The sequence below is a fragment of the Procambarus clarkii genome, chromosome 16 (genome assembly GCF_040958095.1).
Source record: "Procambarus clarkii isolate CNS0578487 chromosome 16, FALCON_Pclarkii_2.0, whole genome shotgun sequence".
Lineage (NCBI taxonomy): Eukaryota > Metazoa > Arthropoda > Malacostraca > Decapoda > Cambaridae > Procambarus > Procambarus clarkii.
In genome coordinates this window covers 18,747,906-18,758,328 of record NC_091165.1, presented here as the reverse complement: position 1 = coordinate 18,758,328, position 10,423 = coordinate 18,747,906, and the positions used below count along the sequence as shown (strand labels likewise).

The 10,423-nt window shown below is 38.9% G+C and overlaps 1 protein-coding gene across 2 annotated transcripts in view; it reads right to left on the bottom strand.

The window, feature by feature from the left end:
- Positions 1-5,933: 5,933 nt before the first annotated feature.
- The window catches only part of LOC123751326 (organic cation transporter protein), a 40,350-nt gene continuing 35,860 nt past the window's right edge, over positions 5,934-10,423 (bottom strand). For both annotated transcript variants that reach the window (XM_069325295.1, XM_069325294.1), the window contains exons 9-12: positions 8,756-8,952; positions 7,993-8,153; positions 7,046-7,230; positions 5,934-6,681 (exon numbers count right to left, since the gene is read on the bottom strand). In XM_069325295.1, coding sequence (XP_069181396.1) covers positions 6,451-6,681; positions 7,046-7,230; positions 7,993-8,153; positions 8,756-8,952 — 774 coding nt within the window. In that variant the 3' untranslated portion in view covers positions 5,934-6,450. The remainder of the gene's footprint in view (positions 6,682-7,045; positions 7,231-7,992; positions 8,154-8,755; positions 8,953-10,423) is intronic.

Sequence of the window (10,423 nt, the reverse complement as noted above, 5' to 3'; positions counted from 1 at the left end):
GTTTCTCATGGTAATGGATTTGCTAAGAGAAGGCCGGGGCTCTTGTACCCAATATACTTTTACTTTACAGTAAAGTATACTTTACGTTTACTTTATTTCGTCTTTGAAGTGACTTTGTTATCAGACTTTTAAGTTGTGATTAATTACCAAGCATCAAGAGGGAGGACCAGAGACAAGAGGGAGGACCAGAGACAAGAGGGAGGACCATCAAGAGAGGACCATCAAGAGGGGACCAGAGGGAGCCGGTCGGCCGAGCGGACAGCACGCCGGGCTGGTGATCCTGTGGTCCCGGGTTCGATCCCGGGCGCCGGCGAGAAACAATGGGCAGAGTTTCTTTCACCCTATGCCCCTGTTAACTAGCAGTACCTGGGTACTAGCCTACTAGTAGGTACTAGCCTAGGTACTAGCAGTAACTAGGTACCTGGGTGTTAGCCAGCTGTCACGGGCTGCTTCCTGGGGGTGGAGGCCTGGTCGAGGACCGGGCCGCGGGGACACTAAAGCCCCGAAATCATCTCAAGATAACCTGAATCATAATATGGCAACAATGGAAACGGAAGGAAATTGTTACGTACCTTAACAATCAGTAGTTTTGTGCTCCTCGATGATCTAAACCTGAAATGGCATGAAAACTGAGTATTTGTATTCTTTTAGGCGATTTTATACATTCAAATCTTCGTGTACCACATGAGTAATCGTAGTTTAATCCACACATGTATTAAGCCACATCTGTTAAGCAACGCTGGTAAATGTGGCGCTTGAGCATGGAGGTGTTGCTTACCTGGGCATGAAGGCGGAGGGACGTGGACCACCGCCTCGTGAGGCTGGCACAGTTGGTTGACACAACACCGCTATAGCGACGTGTTCCCACTCACAAATTTAGCAAGACGGCGTAATATTTCAGCACAAGATTAAAAACACTGGGCGAAGAATTAGAGATACCGACACGCGTGTAATTTTGCTACAGCAGTTAAAGGCCTGTCTGTCTTCGTCTAACATTTCTTGAAAAACAAAGGCGTACCTTTGAAATAATTCCGGGTCGTACGTTAGATAAACCAAACACGAATTTCATTGACAACTAAAAGGACACGATTTCTGTCTTGCACTTAATGCTGGTTAAATGAGAAAAATTGTATTAAAAAATGAGTGTAAAATAAATTAACGTATGATTAGAATTAGCCTATTTATCACTATCTCTTGCGGAACCCCTAGTTACCTTGGGGTGCCGCGGAGGCGAGGTTGAGAAACTCCGCTTGACTAAACTATACCATGTCAACACTTAGCCTAGCACAGCAGTAGCCGAGTTTTCTACCCTGCTTAGTCGCATATCACTCTGTGAAAACTACAGTACACTTTTAGAACATTGCCAGACAAAAAATCGAATAATTAAGATACCAGCACCCTTTAAAACATTATTAATGAACTGTACAGAATCAGGCATTAACATTACAACATCCAGTCCCAGTAAATCACTTTGTGTCAGTTTCTATTATCCACCAGAAGCGGTTAAATTTAACAGATAGTCTTTTTGTATTTCCGTCACACTCAGCATAGCACAACACTCACGAATCACGTAGACTGGTCCTCACGCTATGCTGGACCAGGCGACGGCTGACCCCAAACACGCATTTATTAATGTTAACGTTTCGTGTATTCAAAATCGGCGCTTTCTCAAATATAAATTAATATTATTATATATTAAAATTTGCTGAATAGTTAAGTGTAGGTTTGGCTAGGTTATAGTGTACAGGTTCTATTGCAAATTATTGGGTGAAGCATTTACAAGTACAATTCGAACAGAGAACGTCAGCCAAGCACTGTTCTAATAATGTTCCAACGTCATCTGTTGTGATCGTGTGAAAAGTGTTTTGCGTTTGTAAACAGGGGGTTTGACGGTAGATTAATGAGTATTTGGAATTTGTTTGTGAGGACGGGCTGTGACTTGACCCACGGAAGTACAAGCTTCAGGTCTTCATTTCAAGATTCGAATGAACATGATCACTCACTCGAGAACAGGTGGTGTTCCACTACAGTTTCGCATCAAAACATCGATCAAATGAATCTCTCATATCGCATTTTACAAGCGCACATTCCCAAAATATTTCACTACGGTTAATTTTAACGCATATAATTATTATTATAATAACACTACATAACTATGTCAAGTAGAATAGTTAGTCACATGATAAGAAAATAAAAGTTAACTTTATAATAGAAAATGACATTTTAGTTTATTATAGGACTAACTAATATATATATTATACTACTCATTATTATACTATTAATTTTATATTTTTTTATTTATTTATATATAGAAGAGTTCTTACATTCTTGTACAGTCACTAGCATGCGATGCATAGCGTTTCGGGCAACTCCTTAATCCTAATTTTCAAACACACAGGAAGCAGCCCGTAGCAGCTAACTCACTGGTATCTATTTACTGCTAAGTGAACAGGTGCATCTGGGTGAAAGAAACTGCACATTTGTTTCCGTGTCGGCGGGAATCGAACCCGGACCATTAGTACTACGAACCCCGAGCGCTGTCCCCTCGGCCGTCATGCCCCTATACTATAATAATATACAATAATATACCTGAAGGTCACTAGCTATTTGCCTTGCTCCTTGCACTGAAATGTGTACAAGTCTCCAAACTTGATACATTAATTGTAAGTTTTTTTGTTTTTTGTTTTTTGAGATATATACAAGAGTTGTTACATTCTTGTACATCTACTAGTACGCGTAGAGTTTCGGGCAGGTCCCTGGAATACGATCCCCACCGCGAAGAATCGTTGTTACAACCAAGTACTCATTTTACTATTGAGTTAAACAGAGGCTACAGTTAAGGATTTGCGCCCAGTAAATCCTCCCCGGCCAGGATACGAACCCATAACAAAGCGCTCGCGGAACGCTAGGCGAGCGTCTTACCACAACGCCACGGAGACTGGTAAGTGACTCTTTATCATCCTTAATTGCTCTCAACTCTTTAAGATATAATTTTAACATGCTCGTGTCCGAAGCTAGACACAAATACAACAAAATTATTAAAGATGGTAACAGAGTCCATTTCATGTGGTCTCCATCTCATGATGGCCTCCGAATGCATGATAGAGCTGATGAGTTAGCCAAAGAATCTGCCCTTAAAGGAGACGTTGAGTGTAACCTTGGATTATCAATGTGCAGTCTGAGAGCAGTAGTACATCAAGAATTTCAACAAAATTTGAAAATCTTGTAGATCCGAGGCAAAGTGAAATTGACACCAGTAATTCCATCTATCATCATACTATCATGCAAGAAGAGCCACACATCTATGGATCATCCAATAAAATCAGCAGACGTCTAGATGTTACTACTGCTCGGCTTAGACTCTGTTACTTACAAGTATCTCTGGGAATTATCATTATCTGCCGATATAGACCTGACCAAATGTAAACTGTGTCAACAAAATTATTCGCACACCCTCCGTCACTATGTGATGGAGTGCGAAAAGATACGTGAAGTCAGAGACAATTCTATAACCAATGTTCCAACGATGTCAATAAAATGAGAATACATGCACAATATATATATATACGCTGACAATACATGCACTTCTTTACACAACGATGTATTCTTTCCGAAATAATTTATTTATCGACGTCACAGCAAAAGTTTATCTATGATCAATATTTGTTATTAAAATACTCTATATATAATAAATTTATTCATAATCATATTTACAATATATCTATAAGATTAAGATTAAGTAATTATCAAATGAGGGCACCAAGCCGGGAAGGCTATGTAGCACTAGGATTAAGATTAAACTATTGAGCATAAATGGCAGATATTTTTGTATTTGACTGATAAAGTACAAACAATTATTGAATAAACCAACAAACATGAAGAATATTTGTACGTATGTTACACTATGCAATCATTATCACAACAAACACGTGATTCGGTTATACGTAAGCATCCACTAGGAAAATGAAACGAAAATTCGAAAATGTTTCGTGTTTCATCACATTATTTTATTTCCTCGGTGAAACACGAAAACGTTCGGAATTTTCGTTTAATTTTCCTAGTGGATACTTACGCCTATGTTATAACTATTTCATACTATGTATAACTATTTCATATAGTCACTATAGTTATATAAGCATAGTTAACACATTTTGCCGTCAGTCTGGTAGCTGCCTCACACACACCTGCACTCTCCATCTCATGCCCGGATTCAAAACCAATTTCCATACGTGCAATCCTTTTTTGCGAGTCATATTTTCTCAAAGTCACTTCATTACTTTGTCTTAGTTACCCCATTTTGTGTCCATCCAACACTTCCCTCAAGGGTCACTGTCACTCATCATAAAATTATCGTCAGAATCTATCTACTTGAATCACTGTATTGATGACACACAACACCGGAATTATCTGTCCTTTGCATGTCTCATTTATAACTACAAATCTGACAATTCGCTTTCTATCCAAGTTTATTTTGGGCTGGACGGTAGAGCGATGGTCTCGCTTCATGCAGGTCGGCGTTCAATCTCCGACCGTTTAGGTGGTTGGGCATCATTCCTTTCCACCGTCCCATCCCAAATCTTTATCCTGACCCCTTCCCAGTGCTATATAGTCGTAATGACTTGGCGCTTTCTCCTGATATTACCCTTCCCTTCCAAGTTTATTTACAGTTTATCACTAGGCTAGTCATAATAGTGTTGATAGCCTTATCACTAGGCTAGTCATAATAGTGTTGATAGCCTTATCACTAGGCTAGTCATAATAGTGTTGATAGCCTTATCACTAGGCTAGTCATAATAGTGTTGATAGCCTTATCACTAGGCTAGTCATAATAATGTTGATAGCCTTATCACTAGGCTAGTCATAATAATGTTGATAGCCTTATCATTAGGCTAGTCATAAGCTAGTCATAATAATGTTGATAGCCTTATCATTAGGCTAGTCATAATAATGTTGAAAGTCTTATCACTAGACCAGCCATAATAATGTTACAAGTCTTATCACTAGACCAGCCATAATAATGTTGCAAGTCTTATCACTAGACCAGCCATAATAATGTTGCAAGTCTTATCACTAGACCGGCCAGAATAATGTTGCAAGTCTTATCACTAGACCAGCCATAATAATGTTGCAAGTCTTATCACTAGACCAGCCAGAATAATGTTGCAAGTCTTATCACTAGACCAGCCATAATAATGATACAAGTCTTATCACTAGACCAGCCAGAATAATGTTGCAAGTCTTATCACTAGACCAGCCATAATAATGTTGCAAGTCTTATCACTAGACCAGCCATAATAATGTTGCAAGTCTTATAATTAGACCAGCCATAATAATGTTGAAAGTCTTATCACTAGACCACCCAGAATAATGTTGCAAGTCTTATCACTAGACCAGCCAGAATAATGTTGAAAGTCTTATCACTAGACCAGCCATAATAATGTTGAAAGTCTTATCACTAGACCAGCTATAATAATGTTGAAAGTCTTATCACTAGACCAGCCAGAATTTCCAAAGTTTAAAATCTTTTTCAGATGCTCATCTTTCCAACGTTAGTGTGTATACAGTATTCTAGACTGTCATTGATACCCTTAAAAATAAGTATAACTTAAACAAATCTAGCTCAGAGAATTACATTGCTTTTCTTGTATTGTGAAGTTTTGGTAAGAACTAATTTATGGATAGAATTCTAAATGAATCAACGTTGAATATGTCATCTGACTATTTTAATAATCAGAATTTGCTTATTTCTCAAAACTGTTCGCTTGTGAACACGTTCATAAACATATTTGTTAATATATATATATATATATATATATATATATATATATATATATATATATATATATATATATATATATATATATATATATATACATATATATATACACATATACACACACGCTTTAGGCTTGCATCGAGGTCCCCCCCCCCCCCCCCCTAGGTCGAAACAATGACCTTTCCCAGGATCAACCCCACAACAGTTGCCTAACTTCCGTGTACCTGTGTACTGCTAGGTTAAAAGAAGCGTGTCCAACCATTTCTGTCGTGTCCGGGGATCGAACCCGGGATGCCCGATTGTGAGTGGAGAACTGCACGGACCCTTACGGGGAGTACGTACCCTTATTGTAGGCGTAACGATTAAGCACGTTAAATAGCAAATAAATTACGTAATCGTGAAATAGTCTGGGCAAGTAATTTCCTGTGTATAATTCATCCTAACTTTCTTTACACTATTTGTATAAATAATACTTTCGATGCGCAACTATAGCGGAGTAAAAGGCATTTTGTAAGGCAAGAAATTCTAACACATCGCTTGACCTTGTACACCAGCTGCCTTGTTATCCTAACTTCCTCGGAGAAGTTACACAAGTTTTCTGATAATGTATACAACACCCATGCACTTTATGAAAGACGCTGGATTATCACTTTATAATCTAAAACTGCTTTTCTTCATACGTCAGCGACATCTGAAGACACACTCTCCTCTGAGATCAGTGAGGTCCCAACACCCTTCTCGATGCTGTTTGAGGAGATTGATCTACTGCCGTAGAGGAGCTCCAGCTGCTCCACGGTATCTGGCATAGGCTTCTTATTGGACTCTGGCAGCAGGAGGGCGAAGAGGCAGCCTACTCCTGCACAGACGCCGAACAACACCGACGGAGCCCACCAGTACGAGAGGGCCTGGAATAGTGACATTTTTTTAAATATTATAACCATGTTATTAATGCCACTGCTGAATAATTGACGCGTTACACTTTTAGATTAAGAATAACCCTTCCCTTCTATACCCTTCTGGGATACCCTTCTGGGAGCCGTAACAGCTTCAGACTTATCAAAAATGCTGAGCACAATAGCTTAATACAGCCTTACGAAAGACCGCCTCACAAAAACTACTGTGAACTAGAATTTCAGTGATTCTATAAATATCGAACTGAAACGGATTGATATAAACCAAACATGTTTAACAATGATACAAGAACTACCATGAGTAAATAAAGGTTAATTATTTTGTATAATTATTATTAAGTAGAAGAGAAATACTCACCAAGACCTTGATGACGAAAGGAGAGACGATGGAGCCGATGCGAGCCATCAGAGAGGAGACATTAAGCCCCCTAGAACGGACACAAGTGGGGAAGAGCTCGGAGGAGACCAGGTAGAGGAGACCGTAGCTGCCTGTGATGAAGAGCTTGCCCACCAGCGCCAGGGAGAATATCATCCAAGTGTAGCCTGCAACATTATACTGGGGTTTGATTGATTGATTGATGAAGATTAAGCCACCCAAAAGGTGGCACGGGCATAAATAGCCCGTAAGTGGTGGCCCTTTTAAGCCATTACCAGTATCAAGAGCTGATACTGGAGATCTGTGGAGGTGGGAATGCACCCTGCATGACGGGAGATGTCTCCCTTATGAATGTGTTAAGATGAAGATGAAGCAACCCAAAAGGTGGCACGGGCATAAATAGCCCGTAAGTGGTGGCCATTTTAAGCCATTACCAGTATCAAGAGCTGATACTGGAGATCTGTGGAGGTGCGAATGCACCCTGCATGACGGGAGATGCCTCCCTTGTGAATGTGTTAAGATGAAGATGAAGCCACCCAAAAGGTGGCACAGGCATGAATAGCTCGTAAGTGGTGGCCCTTTTGAGCCATCACCAGTATCAATAGATGATACTGGAGATCTGTGGAGGTGCGACTGCACCCTGCGTGACGGGAGATGTCTCCCGGACCAAATGGTGACCAGATGGTGTCGGGTTTGAATACCTTCCTGTTTCATATTTACATGTGGCCAGACACTCACGGCTCCAAGTAAGATTTAAGAGTTAATTTTGTGGAAATAATTAAGTGAAAATTCAAAAAATATGAAAACTAAATATTTACAGAGGTAATGAAAATTTAAATATATTATAAATTACTAACAACGTTTTTGTGAGTTTTCATTCAATTCACTAAGCAAGAACTAGACAATATTGGCTGGACACGATAACATACTTGAGGGCGTGGCGAGGATGGTGAGGATGGCGGCGGAGCACACGGCGAAGTTGAAGGAGAGCACGAACCGCCTCCCGAAGCGAGCCACCACCGGGGTGAAGCCGCTGTAGCCTGGGATCTCCATCAAGGAACTTAGGACCATGTACAGGAAGGGGTCGGTGCTGGCGACGAGAGAGAGAAGACAGTGTTGCGTCACTCGTTCGAGGGATTGGACTCGATATAATAGCAGGTTATATTCAGTAGGCTATCCGCCACTCTCAGGTAGGACAGCGTATTATGCAATCTTTGCCATGATTCGTGGTCATCAAACAATAACTTTCTGATTTTTTTCACCCACTTCCATTCTCGCTTCTTAATCACTTATTTGATTCTCCTAGAACTCTTTGTTGCACCTGTCATCTCTACAATAGTAACACCATCGCAAAGGTTACCAAGCTTTTCCGTTATCTGGTAATAAAGTAAGTGCACCTGCCTCTCACCCTCACAATATCATTCCCTTCCATACTATCTAAACACCCTAACTCTGTTTTTAAAGAGGATTTATTTTAATCCAGTTGTATCTTACTGTCCTCCTTTGTTATGTAACTTTTCCGTGCCATGATTCTCAAATGGAAGTTAACACGTAAAAATTTTGTTATTAACATGAAGACTGACTCACCTACGTCGTACGTAGGTGAGTCGTAACTCACCTACTGTACGACGTACCAGTGAGTCACTGACAGTGACTCACCTTACGTCGTACCAGACACTGACACTGACTCACCTAAAAGTCGTACCAGAGAGACTAATGCCCCAGTAAGTGACTCCTGTGCAGAACCAGCAGCCGAAGAGCACAAGGGTGATCCTACGGAGGGTTGGGGTCCTGACGAGCACCGTCAGGTTCTGCCACCAGGCGGCCAAGCGGCTCCTCGCACTCACAGTTACGGTCTGATTCCCGCTCCGTTCACCGCGGTCTGCGTTCTGTTGATGTTTATTCTTATTAATACCTGATGAGATATATTGTATCTTATATAACTCTACTGTTATGTGTTTGTGATTTAATCAATTTACCTTCATGAACACGAGTAATGTTATTATTTTCAAATTTATAATGGTTCTTGTATTGACTAAACAATCATTTGTCACCGACTGTGTTATTCTTGGTGTTAACGTTATAATTTTTCTGAGTTTACTATAACTATATTCCAGCCCATTCTTGTCTTTTAGACAGCATATGTAATTGCAGCTTAGCTCATATATATATACGAGCAAAGCTTGAATGGTCCTCAATCATTATAAGTATGATCTCTTCAGAGGATTGAAACCAAGGCCGCCAGGGGCCTCCACATCAACAGCACCGATACCATGACTACTGCACCAGATATATATATATATATATATATATATATATATATATGTCGTACCTAGTAGCCAGAACTCACTTCTGAGCCTACTATGCAAGGCCCGATTTGCCTAATGAGCCAAGTTTTCATGAATTAATTGCTTTTCGACTACCTAACCTACCTAACCTAACCTAACCTAACTTTTTCGGCTACCTAACCTAACCTAACCTATAAAGATAGGTTAGGTTAGGTTAGGTAGGCTTGGTTAGGTTCGGTCATATATCTACGTTAATTTTAACTCCAATAAAAAAAAATTGACCTCTTACATAATGAAATAGGTTGCTTTATCATTGCATAAGAAAAAAATTAGAGAAAATATAATAATTCATGAAAACTTGGCTTATTAGGCAAATTGGGCCTTGCATTGTAGGCTGAAAAGTGAGTTCTGGCTACTAGGTACGACATATATATATATATATATATATATATATATATATATATATATATATATATATATATATATATATATATATATATATATATATATATATATATATATATATATATGTCGTACCTAGTAGCCAGAACGCATATATATATATATATATATATATATATATATATATATATATATATATATATATATATATATATATATATATATATATATATATATGTCGTACCTAGTAGCCAGAACGCACTTCTCAGCCTACTATGCAAGGCCCGATTTGCCTAATAAGCCAAGTTTTCCTGAATAAATATATTTTCTCTAATTTTTTTCCTATGAAATGATAAAGCTACCCATTTCATTATGTATGAGGTCAATTTTTTTTTATTTGAGTTAAAATTAACGTAGATATATGACCGAACCTAACCAACCTAACCTATCTTTATAGGTTAGGTAGCCGAAAAAGTTAGGTTAGGTTAGGTTAGGTAGTCGAAAAACAATTAATTCATGAAAACTTGGCTTATTAGGCAAATCGGGCCTTGCATAGTAGGCTGAGAAGTGCGTTCTGGCTACTAGGTACGACATATATATATATATATATATATATATATATATATATATATATATATATATATATATATATATATATATATATATATAT